This window comes from Ochotona curzoniae, unplaced genomic scaffold (assembly GCF_017591425.1).
Source record: "Ochotona curzoniae isolate NIBS_2020 unplaced genomic scaffold, NIBS_Ocur_1.0 contig_2723, whole genome shotgun sequence".
In the NCBI taxonomy this organism is placed as follows: domain Eukaryota; kingdom Metazoa; phylum Chordata; class Mammalia; order Lagomorpha; family Ochotonidae; genus Ochotona; species Ochotona curzoniae.
In genome coordinates this window covers 15,675,723-15,693,987 of record NW_024465573.1, presented here as the reverse complement: position 1 = coordinate 15,693,987, position 18,265 = coordinate 15,675,723, and the positions used below count along the sequence as shown (strand labels likewise).

Genomic DNA, 18,265 nt, shown 5'->3' with positions numbered 1-18,265 from the left:
ATTTTGACTCCACAATTGTAACGACTGACCTATTTCCATAAAGTTTTTTAGACAGTGGAAGCAACAATTAATAGACACTGGACTTTTTTTTCAAAACCAGCTCTTCAGCCATGTAAGATTAAAACAAAACAAATTACCAACAAACAACTAAAACAGCAATCTCTTGCTGAAAGAAAACTAATGTTTTAAGCTGGAAATAATTAATACCTATTTTAGGTCACTATTACAATCCAGTTATTATATTGAAGCAGTGTTTGAACGACAATTCAATACTATTAAATATTTAGCTTCTCATCTACATCTGCCCTCTCCCAACACCGTGTCGATCAGCTCACTCTCTTCAGCAAAACAAACCAAGAGTGCTATTTCTAGTTTTAATGGAATTTTTTAAAACAAAAGATAACAGCATTTTTCAGTGCATGAATATCTGAAGATCCTTCCTTGTGCAAGTACATTTTTTTTTTTTAAAAGAGAGGAAAAAAGAGAAAAAAAGCAACAAGAAGCCCGTCCTCACCCTTTCCAACGGAATTTCTCCTGGTGGGTATAAATCGAATTTACCTTTTAAAGTTCATAATGGGCTCTTCATGAATGCAAGTATCCCCACAAAACAGCATGCTGTTAAAGTGTGTGCAACATGAAGGGGGTGCCATCATGCTAACTAAAGTGATTGGCAAAATAGAGTTGTTTTTTAAGGTAAGGCAGAGATTTTAATATGTAATCAAAGTCCAAGTAAACCTATCTCCAGCACAAACTGTTGACAACTTTCTGCCCAAGCACTTCAAAGTCTGAGTTCTTAACATTGTCCATGATTTTCAAAATTATGCCATGTATATGAAGGTGTTGATATCAGACTCATCTCTTCGGATATATTTGTGCTCTATTAGCCATTCTATTTGCTCTTTTATCATTTTCTTTTGAGGCAAGAACATGTTTTTCAAAATTTCAACTAATTCAGTCTGCAGCTGGGCATTACTAATTTTCTTTCTCATCTTCATTATTTGTATGATAGCTTCCTAAAAGAAAACATAAAAATGAAAGAGTATTAACATATTAAATTATGTTAAATAAAACAAAAACTGACATCTGTTTTTCTTCCTTTATCCAATATTTACCCAAAGGAAAAATAATCAGTGGGGTATTAATACTGACAGTAAGCAGGGTTTTAGTTAATAAACGAAAAATTTTTTTTCACTTGCCACAAATCTGCTCATATGGAAACTTTGAAAAGAAATTACCCATAATCTCTCAGCAGAAATAAAAGCACACCTAATATTTTAATATCCTGCATTCCTTTCTTCTGTACCATGCACATTACAAAATTTATCTTACCTGTGAATACAGTAAGTATATAGCTAGGTATTATACTTATCATCAATTGACATATAATCCTACACAACACACACTTTTTCCTCATATTCCAAAGTTATTCTTCAATATAGCAGTAAGGGACAGCTGAAATGTGTAATACATCATTATTTGCTATGAATACCATCTTCAGTGTGTATTAATTCAAATATATATATTTTTTCTAAAGAAACATTTTTCATTTAAGTCAATTTTATCAATGTTTTCCTTGATGATTTCTGTAACTACTACTAAGCTTTCAAAAAAGGTTATTTGAAAATTGTTAAATAAATTTTTCCCTTTCACATTTTCTAGTAATTTCTCTTAAGTGAAAAAAAAAAGACCTACTGCACTGATGGATATTAGAACTGGTTATAAAAAAATAAAAAGAGGAAAAGAAAGAGTATTTGCTTTTTAGCATATTTAAAATGGAATTTTGATGCAAATCAATAGGCTTGGAACCCAAACACTATTTCTGAAAAACTGCCCCTTCTCAATGTGTAGATTCAATGCCTTTACTGACACTATAGGGTCAAGCAAATTCCTCTCTTTCTGTATCGGGATACAAGGCTCCTGGTCAAAAATCAGAAACAGGGAATTATGTCAGAAGTCCAGACAGTAAGAAGATGTGGTAATGTCTGCCACGCCAGGCACCTGAAGGATACTGTGGTAGAGGTGAGGATCATGGTTGTGTCAGAGGAGATAAGAGAAAACTCCTGCCCTGATCCCCACTTGACATGCTGCAAGTTACTGCACTCCTGAATCAGAAAGATGCCCAGAGTTTAGAGCTAAGCAAGCACCCTACTCTGGGTCTTTGCTAGCAGAGCAGGGTGGTCCTTCAGCAGCAGAGGATAAGAACAGTGAGCTGTGCAGGCCAAGGTTTCACAGTTGAGGGTCAGAGTTTCAGAGGGTTCAGTAACTCATTAAGGCAGGAAAGAGGTCGTGCGGCCCTTACCAGTTGGAAAAAGAGTGAATCCTGTGTTCATGTGCTGCACAGGTCAGCAATATCTACTAGTAGAAAAAAAAAACCCTTCCAAAAGCTGACCATTAAATGTGCCACAGCTGCCAAGGGGAAGGACCAGCACAGTCGCACAGCTGTACAGGAGTGACAGTCTCTTCGCTATCACTACAAGGTTAAGCAAATTCCCACAATATATTCAAATGCTTTCTTCTAAAACAGTGAACAATGGGGATGGGATAGAATCAGCAAGAAATAAGAAAGTCTGTGTATTATCGGCAGAGACATCTTTAGATTACTGGATTGTGCACAGTTTCAGCTCATTTAATGACAAAACAAAATTACTCCATTTTCTCCTAACAATGCATACAACTCTGCCAGCCACCCTTTTACCCTTTTGGCCTCTTTAATCCATCTGGGAATTATCCTGGTAAAGCTGCTAAGTAGCACTGTAACCTGATTGTCCCACAAAACAGTAAGATCTTCTGACTCTCTTACTGAGTAATCTATTTCCTGTCTATGGGTTGTAGAAATGATTGCCTTCACAACCAAATGTTATCTATGTTCAAATTCTGGTAAACTCTCAACTAATCTTCTTCAATTTTAATATTTGGCAGTGCAGGTTCCACCATCACTATCTAGTTCTTACTTTGAAAGTTACTCAATTACCATTATTAATTTTGTTAAAAAATAAGAAATTATAAATAGTGAACTTGGTATTGATATGGCAAAAAATAAGCTCTTTAAGCCATTTAAACCATGGAAGCATAGAGACCCCAATAATGAACAAAGGGAACTAGACACAAAAAGACATACTGTCTGAATCCATCTGTGTAACAACCTAGATCAGGCAGAACAAAGTAAAGGTGAAAAGAATCAGCTAGTGTAGCAGGGAAACTGGCCGGAAACAAGATCTGGGGAAATGACTGATGTGACATGCTTTCAGCAGCAGCACTGGAGCAGCAGACATCCAACCACTGAGGGCACCACCTGCTGCTTCCTGGGGTGTGCAGCAGCCAGAGGCTGGAACGGGGAGAAGAACCGGGACTGGAACAGACACCCCCCATGGGATGGGGGATCCAAGCAGGGGCTCACCCCACTTCGCCAGGCACCCCATTCCTTTAATTATATGACCTATTAGTAATTTAAAATTTTAATCTCCTAGTATTTCCTACTTTTGCATTGGTCAGAAAGTCTGAATAATATTAAATAAAAATAGTAAAACTGGAACAACTTTTTCTGAAGTTAATCACAGATGAGTTTGTAATAGATACTGTTTATCATCATTAGAAGATATACTAGCTTCAAAATGCTTTTAAAAGAAATGAAAATAGAAAATTTTCATTTTTATGGATTTAAACAAATTTCTTAAATTTGCATTACACAAGAATTTCAAGTTTTAAAATGAAACATAATTTTAAATACTTCAATCCTAAATATGTAATTTGTTGCAAACATATACTGATTCAGGAGGGGTTAGGTTAAAACAAGACATAACTCAGAATTAAGTTTGTACCAATTAAACAGATTCTGGGGGCCATACAAATTCTTTCTTCAGTGAAGAGAATTCCATCAGTACAATGTTTTGATTCTAGAAAACTGAGTATTTGCACTCTTTCTTTAAAAACGTCTGAAAATATCTAGGCTTTTAAATTCAAAAAAGGTTTGAAGATCTTAAAAACAAATGCAAGCTTTCTCAGAATCTGGACATTTTTCTTAATATTACAAACCTGGGTTCTTAATATCCTTAGTTGAACTATTCCTTCATTCTCTTCTTCTCTCATCCTTTCTGTAGTGAGCTGCAAGCGTCCAATCAAGTTGATTTTACCCCTTTTCTGAACTTTTGCATTTTTTCTGTAAAAGAAAAATTTTACAGTACAGGGATTAAATATATTATAATAATCACTGTCCAGAGGAGAGAGACATAATCTAAGAAGATTCAGAACTGTTTCAAGAAAAAGTAAAACATACCCAATATTCAGCTTTGTTCAAAATAAACTGATTTTCTTCAGAAAACATATTGTATGTGTAAATAAAATAAGTGACAGAGTCTGTGCTGTGAAGAAGTGGGCTAATTCTCTGCCTGCAGTTCTAGCATCCATCTGGGGCCCTGTTTTAAGTCCCAGCTCTCCACATCCAATCCAGCTCTGTGCTGATGTGTCTAGGAAAGCCTCTGTCATATCTGTCTGCTTGTCATGCCATTCTGCTTCCTTTGCTTTCATATAAATAAACAATCTTAAACAAATCAAAAATGAAAATAAGTGACTACAGTCCCTGTAATAATAAAGAAACTTTGACATATGTTATGAAAATAATCAGATAATTCAAGATATATAGATTGCAGTTCAGCATAAACTTCTAAATGGATGTTAAAAAAACTTGTTGCTCAGGTACAGCTCTTTGTAACCGTGAAAGGGGGGCCCCAGTGTCGCACAGTGGCTTACTGCAGCATGTGATGTGCTTGTGGTGTCAGCCTCCCGCATGGGAGTTGGTTGGAGTGCAAGCTGCTCTACTTCCCATCCATCTCCTGTTAATAGACATTCCTGGAAAAGCAGTGGAAGATGTCTGAAGTTCTTGGACCCATATAACACTTGGGAGACCTGCAAGAAGCTCCTGGCTCCCAGCTTTGGCCTGGCCACTGCAACCATTTGGTAAGTGAATAAGCAGATAGTCTCTTTTTCTCTAACTTTGCCTTTCAAACAGATAAATTAATTTTTAAAGAGTATAGAAAGGTGCTTAAAGAAAAGCAAAATAGTATGATGTCAAGCATCAAAACTGTATCTATAAAAATATGGTAAAGAAATAAACACCTCCAGATCATGAATATACATCCAAGTCAAGATACACAAACAGAAAACAGAGCTTTACCCTATTGGGTGGCTCACTGCCCAAACACTCACAAAGCTACAAAATGGGTTGAAACTAAACCCAGGGTTTTAATCCAGGCCTGCAAGATGAGCAGCTGCAACCCAGTTATACAAGCTATCACCACAGCGTGTGCATCATAAGAAAGCTGGAGGGACTGGCACAGAGACTCAGTGTTTAAACCACCGTCTTGCATGCACTGGGATTCCATATAAGTGCCAGTTCATGTCCCAGCTGCTCTGCTTCCCATCCAGTTCCCTGCTTGTGACCTGGGAAAACAGTCGAGGACAGCCCAAAGCGTTGTGACTCTGCACCCATGAGGAAGATCAGGAAAAAGTTCCTGGTTCCTGTCTTTGGATCACTTCAGGTCCAGCCATTGAATAAATCAATACGTCTTTTTAAAACAAATAAGTACGGGGCCCGGCGCAGTGGCGCAGTGGTTAAGGTCCTCGCCTTGCACTCCCGGGATCCCATATGGGCGCCGGTTCCATCCCAGCAGCCCCGCTTCCCTTCCAGCTCCCTGCCTGTGGCCCGGGAAAGCAGTCGAGGACGGCCCAAAGCTTTGGGACCCTGCACTCGCGTGGGAGACCCGGAAGAGTCTCCTGGCTTCGGATCGGCATAGCATCGGCCGTCGCACTCACTTGGGGAGTGAATCATCGGATGGAAAATCTTCCTCTCTGTATATCCGCCTTTCCAATAAAAAAATAATAAAAATAAATCTTAAAAAAAAAAAGTACGTACATAAGAGGAAGCTGGAGACAGGAGTCAAAGACAGGCATCAAATTCAGTTATTGTGAGAGGGCACGCAGGCATCTTTTAAAAAAATGTTGTGTTGGGTCCAGTTAGTATCCTGGCTGTCCCACTTCCCATCCAGCTCCCTTCCTTTGGCCTGGGAAAGCAGTGGAGGACAGCTCAAAGCCTTGGGACCCTGCACTCATGTGGGAGACCCAGAAGAAGCTCCTGGCCCCTTGCTTTGGATCAGCTCAGCTCTGGCCATTGTGGGCACTTGGGGAGTGAACCAGTGAAGACAAAATCTTTCTTTCTCTCTCTCTCTGTAGATCTGACTTTCCAATAAAAATAAGTAAGTCCTGAAAAAAAATGCAGAGGAATTTAGCCACCCCCCCAAAAGTTTATGTGTTTGTTTATTTGAAAGGCAGAGTTGCATACAAAGGCAGAGACAGAGATCTATCTGCTAGTGCACTCTGCAAATGGCTACAATAACTGGGACTAATCCAGGTCAAAGCCAGGATCCAAAAACTCCATCCTAGTCTCCCACAAAGGTGGAAGGAGCCCAGGTACCTGTACCATCTTCCACTTTCCACTCAGCTGCATTAGCAGAGAGCTGAGTGGGAAGTGGAACAGCCATGACTTGAACTGGTACTCTGATATGGGATGCTGACACTGCAAGTAGGTATTAACAAGCTGTGCCAAGATATAAGACAGATATGAATGCAGGCATCTTAACGGATAGACTGGAACTCAATCTGGGTCTTCCACCTGGGTGGCAGGAAGCCAAGTACCTGAGTTTACCATCTATTGCCCTTCTAAGTGGGTAGGAAACCAGAGAGGAAGCAGAGGAACTGAGACTGAAACCACACATTCTGCTACGGGGTATAGGTGTCCTACGCATATTTTCAACAACTATGCCAAATGTTTGCCCCCACATATTTTTAATAGCTAATTAAATAAATTAAGTTAGAGTAAAGACACTATACACTTATCTTCCAAATATCATTTAAGAAAATAATTATTTTGCTAAAAACAAAAGCACAAAGTTTAAACAATTTTTATTCTGGGTTGACCAACACAGAGCCTTACATTAAACTGAACTCCTGGTTCACTGAGAAGAGGGTGCCTTCTGTGAAGTCTTTGGGTGAGTTGACTTGAGGCTCGTACAATAAAACTTGCCGTTTGAGCTTTGGGAAAGCTACCAAAGACTATAAAGAATCAAGAGGGAACAATTAGCATTTATAAACAGTACGCAATACTGACATCAGTTTTCTTACTAAATCAACATAAATGGGAGAGGGTTTTTTTTCCTCTTGAGAATGGGATCATAAACAAAAAGAATTTAAACTTTTATTTGGCACCTCCACAAACACAAAAATGTAAATGACACTTTGGAACGAGAAAAGGTGGATAAAGAATTGACTGTGAGGAAGCAATAAATGTTGTCTTTAAAAAAAAACCCAGTCATTTGCTATGTATCTGGTAACTTGTGAAAGCTGATATCTATAGAACAGACATAAAATACAGTTATGAGAAACTGACCAATAACTACATTTTATACTTCAACAAACTAAAGTTTTTTAACTATTAGGTTTTTCATCATCACAAAATCTTGCTACATACTTTAAGGATTAAATTCTCTTTTTCCACAGTAACATTCGAATATCAAGTCAATCATTCTCTTCTCCTTTCTCTGTGCAGTGGGGGGAGGAGGGCGAAGTTCTTTCTCTGTCTGGTAACTTGCCTATTTTCAAACACCTTTTTCCATAAATACCTGTTTTAGCATATGTGCTGCCAGAAGTGAGCACTCCATAAATATCGGATTAGTTTTCTTGTAAAAATCATTTACTGAGTGCTATAAATTAATTTTAAAATAACCACATTTTTGCTGCTTTGAAGAAGATATGATGTTAAAGATAAAAACAAAGAAACTAACCCATAAAGTCCGTCTAAGCTCAGCATCAGGGAGTTCAGTTGCAAGTTTGAGATTTTCAAAGCTGATTTTCTCTCTAGGTCTTTGGTTCCATGCAAATAATACAGCCAACTGAAACGTGGTCACCTCCAAATCATATTGACCTACTTCATTCTTAAATGTTATCTAGAATAAATAAAATATTTTTTAAAAAGTTAGAATTTCTTTATAAACATTAATATCTGTTCCATGAAATTATTCATGAAAAATACAGTTGTCTTCTAACACCCGCTCTTATAACCTTCTCTGTAGCAAAATGGGCCATGTGACTTAATTCTGTTTAATGTGATACAGAAGAGAAAGGATGGAGACAACTTCTGGAAGATAGATACAGTGAGTATATTTGATCCTACAGGCTAACCAGTAACTCATGTCCCAAACAACTTCACAGAACAAACCCACCATTCCTGGCCAAACTTTTCTTATTTCAGAGAGGCAAAAATCTATTTTGCTCAAGTAATTTGTATGTAAGGTTCAGCTATAATAGCTGAAAGAGTACACCAACTACTTACAATTCCATTTGACATGAGATGATGCCAATGTAATTTTCTACCACTATGATTTTTTTTGTAGAACTCTTCTACTTCAGGTATCAAATCCTCCAGTTCAGTAGGAAGTGAGACAAAGACCTTCTCAGAGCTTCTTGACCAGGCACCAGCATTCAAAATTTTAATATTAACTGAATCAGCTGAAGGCAAAAATACCAGAAAATAAATATTAAAAACAAAAAATCTTGATAATGGCTAAATTTAAGCATAAATAAAACATAGTAAGTTTTGGTGAATAACAAAACTTTAAAGCTTTCATTAAGAGGGCCCTTTTGTTTCAAAATAAGAACTGTAAGTCTACCATTCTGCTTTGACGGTGGTCTCCAATGAACATGAACTATGTAACATCTTTGAAATTATTATTGCTAAAATTTATTTTTAATTAATTTAAAATAATTATTTACTTTACTTTAATTTAATAATCTACACAATATATAACTGTAAAATAATACCTGGTAAAGCCAGTTTATTATTTTTGTGCATTTCTTTAAAAGCTTGATTCAAATCTTCAGATACTTTTATGTCCTGAAACATTCTAGCAAGTTTGTTTACATAATCTGCAGGCATACCAACTTCCTACAAAAACCGTAAGCAGAACAACAAATAAATACAAATGTTCATACATTGCTAGGAAAAGTGGTTCGTTAGGCAAAGTTTTAATATAAAACTAAGTCTTAGACACTTTAATATGCTTTCATTTCTCTTTTATTTATTGGAATACTTAATTCTAATTAAAGTTTATTTTTAATCTAGCCATTTAATACCTATTAAACTTGATCCTTTGATGGTGTACTGTCTTGTTTGAACAATTCCAGCATGAATTTCAATTATCGTAATACATTAAATAACACAAGTTCTTCAACAACACACTTTTAAGTTTTAGTTGCCACTATATAATAAATGTAAGTATATAAATCTCAAATTTTATTTCTAGCTTCTCAATCCACAAATTGGACAAAAGTAACAAAAAGGACTACATAATTAACGACCAATCATAATACTTCCTTGAAAATCTACTAATCAAGTGCTTATTCAATTCACCAGACAGCAAGGTGCAGTTCTGTTACAACTATGTCTTCCAGTGATAAATCTACATGACATTGACAAAAATGGATAAATCAAAAAGGTCATCAACAAAGCTGGTAAGAGTACACCCAAACCAGTGACAATGCTGAAAATAGAACAATGTGTGACGCTACAGAAGCAAACTGTGATCATAGTATTGATACTGCAACACAGAGGATTCTAGGAATATGTAAGCATAAGAATTTCAAGAAGATAAATCACTAACGTAAGTGAAAAAAGCACCAAGTGTCAAAAATTATAAGATGCCCTAGAGGAAATGATGCTGCCAAAACTTAAGAGTAAAGAACTCTAAGTATACTGTGAGACTGAAAACTGGGAGGAAGGCATACAAGACGCATTTAAGACATAGAAAAGATGCTCTTTCTTTACTTTTTAATGTTTATTTTGTTATTGATAACAAAATTTATTTCTTATTTATTTCAAATACTGGGTTACAGAGAGAGGGACAGAGAGAGATGTTACATCCCTTGGTTCACTCCTCAAATGGCCTCAACAGTTACGGCTGGGCCAGGCCAAAGCCAGGAGCCAGGAACTCCATCTTGGGTTCCCATGTGGGTAGCAGGAGCCCAAGCACTTGGGCCAATTCTTTCCCAGGCAGATTTAACAGGGAGCTAGATCAGAAGTGGAGCAACCATGACTTGAGTTGGCATTCACATGTGATCCCTAGTGTTATGGGTGGTAGCCTAACCCATTGTGCTTTAACGTCTCACTCTTACTTTTTTGTTTTTTCCTCCAGTCACTTTTAATTTTCCTGGTCTGCGGGGGAAGGGAAGGTGACTGCTTCTTGCAGTCAAACTACTTCAGGACCTGCGGATGAGAGGTGTCAGCGATGATGTCTTAAAGATCCCGATGTGGGTAAGGACGCTTCGAAAGTGTTACTTGAGTGGTTTTGATAGTTCTGAAACATGTAGGCCTTTACTCTCTTTTTAAAAAGGACTCTTTTTTAAAAAAATTTTTAAAGTCAGATAAGATTTATGGATAAAAGGAGAGACAGAGAGAAAGATCTGGTTCACGCCCCAAATGGACACAATGGCGGGAGCTGAGTCAATCCAAAGTGAGCAGCCAGGAGTTTCTTCTGGGTCTACAACACAATTGGCAGGGTTACATGGCTTTGGGCCATCCTCTACTGCTTTCCCAGGCCACAAGCAGGGAGCTGAATGGGAACCGGAGCAGCCAGGACACAAACCAACACTAATATGGGAACCTGGTGCTTGCAAAGTGGGGATTAAGCCAATTCAGCAATCGTGCCAGGCCCTAGACCCTCATTCAAGTTACTTGCCAAGAAGGCAAATGCTGTTGAAACCTCTCTTAATCTTATGAACAGCTTTACTGAGCTGTATTATTAACTGTAAATTCACCCTTTTATAAAATACAATGTAGTGGATTTTAATATATTCCAAGAGTTATTAGCCATCAGTACTATCTAACTGTAGAAAATTTTCATCACTTCTAAGGAAATCCCATGGTTACTTAAACTCATTCTACACTTCCCCTCGCTGCTCTAGCTCCTGGAAACCACAAGTCTACTTTCTGTCTCTGGCTATTGACCTGCTCTGAACTTGGTCTATGAGTGGATTCACATATGGTCAGTGATGGTCTTTGGTGATTGGCTTGTTGCATTTAAGCGTAACAATTGTTCTAAATTCAGTCATACATTAGCATACAATAGTACTTATTTTTATTGCTCAGTAGCATTCCATTGGAGGCATAAGCCATCTTTTATTCATTCACTGATTCCCTAATATTTTAGTTTGCTTTCACAATTTGATTATAAGCAATGCAGCCATTATCACTGATATACAAATATTGGCAGGGACAAAAATTTTCATTTCTCAAATGGAATCAAGAATGGGCCTACTGAGAGAGAGAGGGAGAGAGAGAACTCAATCTTGTACATTCTGGCTTCAACGACCTGGACTGGGTTAATGGAAGTCAGGAGTCAGGGATGCCAGTGTTGCAATCAATGGATTAATCTACTGTGCCACAATGTTAGCGCCAGATGATTTTTTTTAAAGACTTGTTCATTTGCTTATTTGAAAGGCAAAGCTACAAAGAGAGGAGAGAGGAAGATTTTCCATCCATTGGTTCATTCCCCAAACTGCCGCAACATCCAGAACTGGGTCAGTTCAAAGATAGGAGTCTAGAGGGCCCGGCAGTGTGGCCTAGCAGCTAAAGTCCTCACTTTGAATGCGCTGGGATCCCATATGGGCGCCGGTTCTAATCCCAGCAGCTCCGCTTCCCATCCAGCTCCCTGCTTGTGGCCTGGGAAAGCAGTCAAGGACGGCCCAAAGCCTTGGGACCCTGCACCCGTGCGGGAAATCTGGAAGAGGTTCCTGGTTCCCGGCTTCGGATCAGCACAGCACCAGCCGTTGTGCTCCCTTGGGGAGTGAATCATCAGACAGAAGATCTATCTCTGTCTCTCCTGCTCTCTGTATATCTGACTTTGTAATGAAAATAAAATAAATCTTAAAAAAAAAAAAAAGGAGCCTAGAGATTTTCCCAGGTCTTTTATCCACATGGGTATAGGGACCCAAGGGTCACTTTTCATTGTTTTCCCAGGCACATCCGCAAGGAGTTGGACCAGAAGTGGAGCAGCCAGGACTCAAACCAGAGCCCATATAGGATCCCAGGGCCACTAGCGGAGGCTTAACTTACTAAGTCAAAAGTGCTGACCACTAGATGCAGGTTTTACAAAGAAATTAATCACTGAAATTCTGAAAGTTTTTATGTTTTTAAGTTATACTATACTAAATACATATTATTTCTACTATTTCTTTTTCTCATATATTTCTAACGGTAAAGAGTTTTGAATGCTTTGAAAAGAATTTTTAAATGTTATAAAACAATCAGTTTCCTTGCTGGGCAATTTCATTCATTTAGCACAGCAATCTCTACCATCTCACGCTGCCATGCAAGGCAAGGCTATTAATAAAAAAAAAAAGTGTGTGTGTGTGTGTGTGTGTGTGTGTGTGTGCGCGCGCGTATGCTTGTAGAGACAGAGAGACAGAGAAAAAGAAGGCAGGAGAGAAATTGAGTTAGGACATTCATTTTAATAAAACTTAAGGTACATGAAAATGAACAATAAGAAGCAGACTCAAATATTTTTATATGAGAATTTTGTTACAGTTAGCATTAATTACCCCAAATATGCCATCATAAAGATTCCTTTGCTATGCAGATGTGCCTATATATATTTGTACAAGCACCTCCATAGTTCTATATTAGTATTGAAAGAAGCTCATGAAGCAAATGATTTGTCTTATAACCTCTAAAGTAATTTAAAATGAGAGTAGAGTTAGAAATCAGAACAAAACAAACGAAACAAGAACAAGAGTGCTTTACTGAAAGTCATTAAGAAAATTTTCTTTATTAGATATCATTTTATTTTATATAACTTACGTTGGATTACTATAAAATGTTTATTTCTTTGCTGCTACCATTATCACCAAAATATATGACTGAAGCACAATAATGAATCACACGCTATGTTAGAAAAGCAAATGGTTTCTTTAAAAAGCTACTTACTCTTAGCCATTCGACCATATTTTCTTCAATTTCACTATCAGCAGAGATGTCTAATATAAGACGTCGTGTCAAATGAGCTTTGTGATACCTCATAAAAACGTCTTTGTTTTGTACATATTTAAGTACCAAGAGCTGTATGGAAAACAAAGTTACTTTCAATTTTTCTATACGTTTTAGGATCTCTGTCACTTAGATCCTTTTTTTGAAGTTGCCAAAATTCAAATGTTTTTGAACACACAAGCAGAATGGCTATTATACTATCCCATCTCTGAAACATAAATAATAACATTTACTTCACTATTTGAAAAAGGAACCAAATTTTAGACTTTAGCCAAATAACCTTTTAGTCACTATAATAACTAATTTTTAAAATATTATATAACAAATGTCACAATTCTTCCCATGAAAATCAGCAGCTATTCCAATTTTTCTTTCCCACAAACTTTATTTTTCCCTGACATTCATCTTTCTGGTGTTTTGTCTGTTATTTATCTCCTCTTCATATTCCTTAGATTATAACATTTCATCAATAACTAGTACACAAAAATACAAGCAAGTAATTCTTATTTTCACTCATCCCTAGCTTGTCTATCGAAAAGAATAAAGAGCCACCAATATTTGAATTATTCCATATATATCATCTTTCCCAACCTAGGCTTTCAGTTCTTTAATAGGAGCCAAAATCTAATTGCCTAAGCAGAATCAGAAAGAGAGAAGAATTAAGTGATATTTCTCTTTCAGGCAGCTACAGAATACAAAATTTTAGGTAGAAACAGCAATTTTCCCATAGAGGTCACATTACACAGAATTTTCTAACAACAGTGGTTATCTTTCTATATCTATATAACTGTTTAGAGTCTATCACAAAAAGTCTCATAAATAAAACACAAATTCAAAAATAAGGTAATTTCAAATTTTAAGATGCATAAAAAAAAATCTATATACCACTTCTTTAAGCTTTGCTTCAATCTCTTCCGAGGTTAGTTTTTTGCTTAACGGTGTTTTTCTTAGCAACATGTCACAGTAATTGGCAAGCAGCTCAGGGCATTTTGATTCTGGCTGAGTTTTTAATCCCACCCTAAAAAAATAAATCAGAAACAATTGATGAAGAACGACTGGTATTTGCAAGTGTTTTTTTTTAAAGCCAATGTTTCACAAACTAATTTTAAAAGATGTGTCTATTTATTTAAAAGGCAGAGGAAGAGAGCCAGAGAGGAGGCAGGTGAAGTAAAATGGAGGAAGAGGAGAGGAAATGGGGGAGGGGGAAGAGAGTTCTTTCCATTTGTTGGTACATTCCCCAAACAGCCACAGAGACTAGGGATGGTCCAGGCCAGAAACTTGTGCCAGACTCCACTGTTTTCCCAGGGACTTTAGTTGTGAACTGAATGAAAGTGGAGCAGCCAGGACTCACATTGGCACGCCAAGAGGGGATGTCAGAGTTACAACTGGTTGCTTTGCTTACTGTGTCACAATGCTGGTCCCACAAACTAGTTTCTAATGTTGCATAATCTGGTGATTAGGGCTAGGACCAGCGAGATCAAGCCAGATATCTTAGGGCTCACAACTTAAACAAATACTCCTTTCCAAAGTGCCATTCCTGTACTTACAGTACACTGAAAGTAAGAAAGTTCTCAAATTTTGTACAAGAAGTATTTCCATGCCTCAACATAGTGCCAGCTTTGTCAATGGTCTTAACTTTTTCTCGATTTTTTTCCCAAGAAACATGCTTGCCAGGTTTAATAAAGAGAGTATATCAGATAGACCGGGTAGACACTTCAGGAAAGAACCAAGCCTTTTTAAGAACTTTACTCTATCATGTGCAACAAGTTTTAGGAAAACTTCATGTTGCTAGATATTTTGTATGATCACACTATGCTTTTCCAAGTAGGGACAGACTACTGTGGTACAGCAGGGTAAGTTACCCCCTTGGAACCCCACATCCTAAGACACTCTGGGTCCAATTCTAGCTGCTCTACTTTCAACCCAGCTTCCTGCTAACGCACACTAGCAGGCAGCATATGACAGCTCCATTGCTTGGGTCCCTGCTACCCAAGGAACAGGACCCAGATGAAGTTCTGAGGGTTACAATTCTTACCTTACTCTTTAAATATGTCCCGTTTCAGAGCCGGCACCATGGCACAGTAGGCTAAGCCTCCACCAGTGGCAAAGGCATCCCATATGGGTTCTGGTTTGTGTCCTAGCTGCTTCACTTCATATCCAGCTCCCTGTTTATGGCCTGGGAAAGTGACAGAGAATGGCTCAAGTCTTCAAGCCCCTGCACATGTGTGGGAGACCTGGAAGAAGCTCCTGTCTCCAAGCTTTGGATCGCCTCAACCTCAGCCATGAGGGCCACTTGGGGAGTGAACCAACAGATGGAAGATCTCTCTCCTTTCCTCTGTAACTCTGTCTCTCAAATGAAAATAAAACCCTTTTTTTTAAAGTACCAATTTAACATTTGCATTAATTACCCACTTGGAACAAATTCTTAACTAACAACTTGAATATCTATATCACTTCCCTGACCAGACTTATTTAAATCAGTATAGTGTATTTTCATGCTTGAAAATTTTTCCATTCTACTTTATTTCCTATTCTACTTCTCTAGATAACATATGTAAATAAAATTAAATGCAACATTTAGAATTTTCACGTGACTTTAAAAATCAAGTATTATTTTCCAAAAACCGGAGCTATCCAAATTAGTAACACATGTATAATATTCATATATAAAACATGTACATGGAGCCAGTACGGTGGTGTAGCACATTAAGGTTTGCCTGCAGCATGGCACCCCCCATTTTGGGGCTAGTTGGGATCCCTGTTGCTTCACTTCTGATCCAGCTCCCTGTTAATTCTCAGGGAAAGCAAGAGGACGGCCCCAAGCTCCTAGCTTCAGACTGAACCAGCCCCAGCTGTTGCGGCCATTTGGGGAGTGAGCTAGCAGATGACAGACTCTGTTTCTGCCTTACATTCTCTGTAACTCAGTCTTCCAAATATAAATAAATATATATTTGAAAAATGCATATATATGAAGTTTCATCAACTGCTTTTCCAATGTGTTGCATAAAAATCTTATTTTTCACTCTCAATTATGAATCCCAGAATTAGCATCAGTTCCGTCTCTGCCTTGAGAAATCTTATGAGTAGGTAGGTGGGACTGGAACAAGTTTTCTTTTGATGTCATTAAACTCAGCATTTCCTGAATCATCTTGCTGGAAATAAAAATAAAACAAAACTATACTTGGTCCTAGTATGCTGGCCTAATGGCTAAAGTCCTCCCCTTGCACGTGCCAGGTTCCCATATAGGCACTGGTTCCAATCCCAGTGGCCCCACTCCCCATCCAGCTTCCTCTCTGAGGCCTGGCAAAGCAGTCGGGGACGGCCCAAGGCCTTGGGATCCTGCAACCACGTGGAAGAGCCAGAAGAAGCTCCTGGCTCCTGGCTTCGGGTCAGCTCAGCTCCAGCCATTGTGGCCACGTGGGGAGTGAACTGATGGAAGATCTTCCTCTCTCTCTCCTCTCTGTATATCTGACTTTCCAATAAAAATAAATCCTAAATAAATAAAAAATTTAATTTCCATCTTATTTGAAAGGCAGAGGGAGATCACAGAGTGCACAAAGACAGAGACAGAAATCTTTCATCTGCTGGCTCACTCTATGAAACCCCCGAAAGCCTGGACTGGATCTGACTGAAGCCAAGAGACTGGAACACAACCTAGCTCCTTCTACACGCCTGCTGGGGACCAGATGCTCCTCATTTGCTGCCTACTAGAGTAGATGCCGAGCCAAAACTTGGGCCCCAGCATTCCAACTCAGGACACGGGTTCCCCAGCCAACGTCCTAACCACCAGGTCAAACACTTGGACCAATTCATTAAAAGTCTGTAATCAACAACATCATCAAATTTATAACATTTTCATTACTCCTGAAATAAACCTCAAATCCAATATCAATCAAATCCCATTCTCCAGCTATTTTCCCCTCACAACCCTGAGCAAAAACTAGTGTCTTTTGTTAATCTGTTGGTTCTGGATCTAATGTAAATGTTTATTACATAATATATAATTTATGTAACTTGTGCCTTTTACTTAGCATAATGTTTTGAAAGTCGTCCATGTCGGGGGCCCAGCAGTGTGGCCTAGCAGCTAAAGTCCTCGCCTTGCAGCCCGGGATCCCATATGGGCGCTGGTTTTAATCCCAGCAGCTCCACTTCCCATCCAGCTCCCTGCTTGTGGCCTGGGAAAGCAGTGGAGGACAGACCAACGCTTTGGGACCGTGCACCCGTGCGGGCAATCTGGAAGAGGTTCCTGGTTCCCAGCTTCGGATCAGCACAGCACCGGCCATTGTGCTCCCTTGGGAAGTGAATCATCAGACAGAAGATCTATCTCTGTTTATCTGACTTTGTAATAAAAATAAATAAATCTTAAAAAAAGAAAAAAAAACTCGTCCATGTCAAAAATGTATACAGGCAGATCTCTTTTGCAAAATATATCTTTCATTTTGGTAAAAAGAGATTATTTTGACGTGTTTTAAGTGTGAAAAGCGCATTTGTATTAATTTCATTCACAGCATTTTATTTCCAGAATGTCTTCATATTCTCAGAGAAGCTTTGTATCTGTGCAACTATAGAATATCTCATTTTCCTTACCCCTAGAACTCCTAGTTACCTTCTTGTAAAAATATCCTTTCTGCCCCACAACTGTGGCTCAACAGGCTAATCCGCCAACTTCTAGCACCCCAGTGGGAGTGCCAGATCACATCCTGGTTGCTCCACTTCCTATCCAGCAGCCTGCATATGTCCCGAGAAAACAGCAGAGGATGGCTCAAGTCTTTGGGTCCCCGCACACGTGTGGGAGACCCCAAAGAGGCTACAAGCTCCTGGCTTTGGATGGGCTCAGCTCTGGTCATTGCCGCCACTTTGTAGGAGAGAGAATCTGTGAATGGAAGATCTCTCCTTTACTCTATAAATCTACCTGTCCTATCAGCAGAAGCCCTGAACATTAAGCTGGTCTCCAAGGTGGGTGGCAGGAAGCCCAGACACACCATCATTCGCTGCTTCCCAGGTGCATTACCAGGACGCAGGACTGCAAGCAGAACAGCCAGGACTCACACTAGGACTCCAAAGTCAGATGCAGGAATTACCGAGCACTGGCTCAGCCCATCACCATGCTCACCCTGCCTGGTAGCTTTTATTCTATTTTTGTCTTAATGGACTTGACCTCACACAAGTGTATTCATA

The 18,265-nt window shown here is 38.7% G+C and overlaps 1 protein-coding gene across 1 annotated transcript in view; it reads right to left on the bottom strand.

The window, feature by feature from the left end:
- Positions 1 to 369: 369 nt before the first annotated feature.
- Positions 370 to 18,265, bottom strand: part of CUL5 (cullin 5) — a 99,568-nt gene continuing 81,672 nt past the window's right edge. Inside the window, exons 12-19 of the mRNA XM_040976887.1 lie at positions 13,973 to 14,105; positions 13,028 to 13,159; positions 8,869 to 8,992; positions 8,381 to 8,556; positions 7,833 to 7,994; positions 6,986 to 7,104; positions 4,033 to 4,156; positions 370 to 1,013 (exon numbers count right to left, since the gene is read on the bottom strand). Coding sequence (XP_040832821.1) covers positions 819 to 1,013; positions 4,033 to 4,156; positions 6,986 to 7,104; positions 7,833 to 7,994; positions 8,381 to 8,556; positions 8,869 to 8,992; positions 13,028 to 13,159; positions 13,973 to 14,105 — 1,165 coding nt within the window. The 3' untranslated portion in view covers positions 370 to 818. The remainder of the gene's footprint in view (positions 1,014 to 4,032; positions 4,157 to 6,985; positions 7,105 to 7,832; positions 7,995 to 8,380; positions 8,557 to 8,868; positions 8,993 to 13,027; positions 13,160 to 13,972; positions 14,106 to 18,265) is intronic.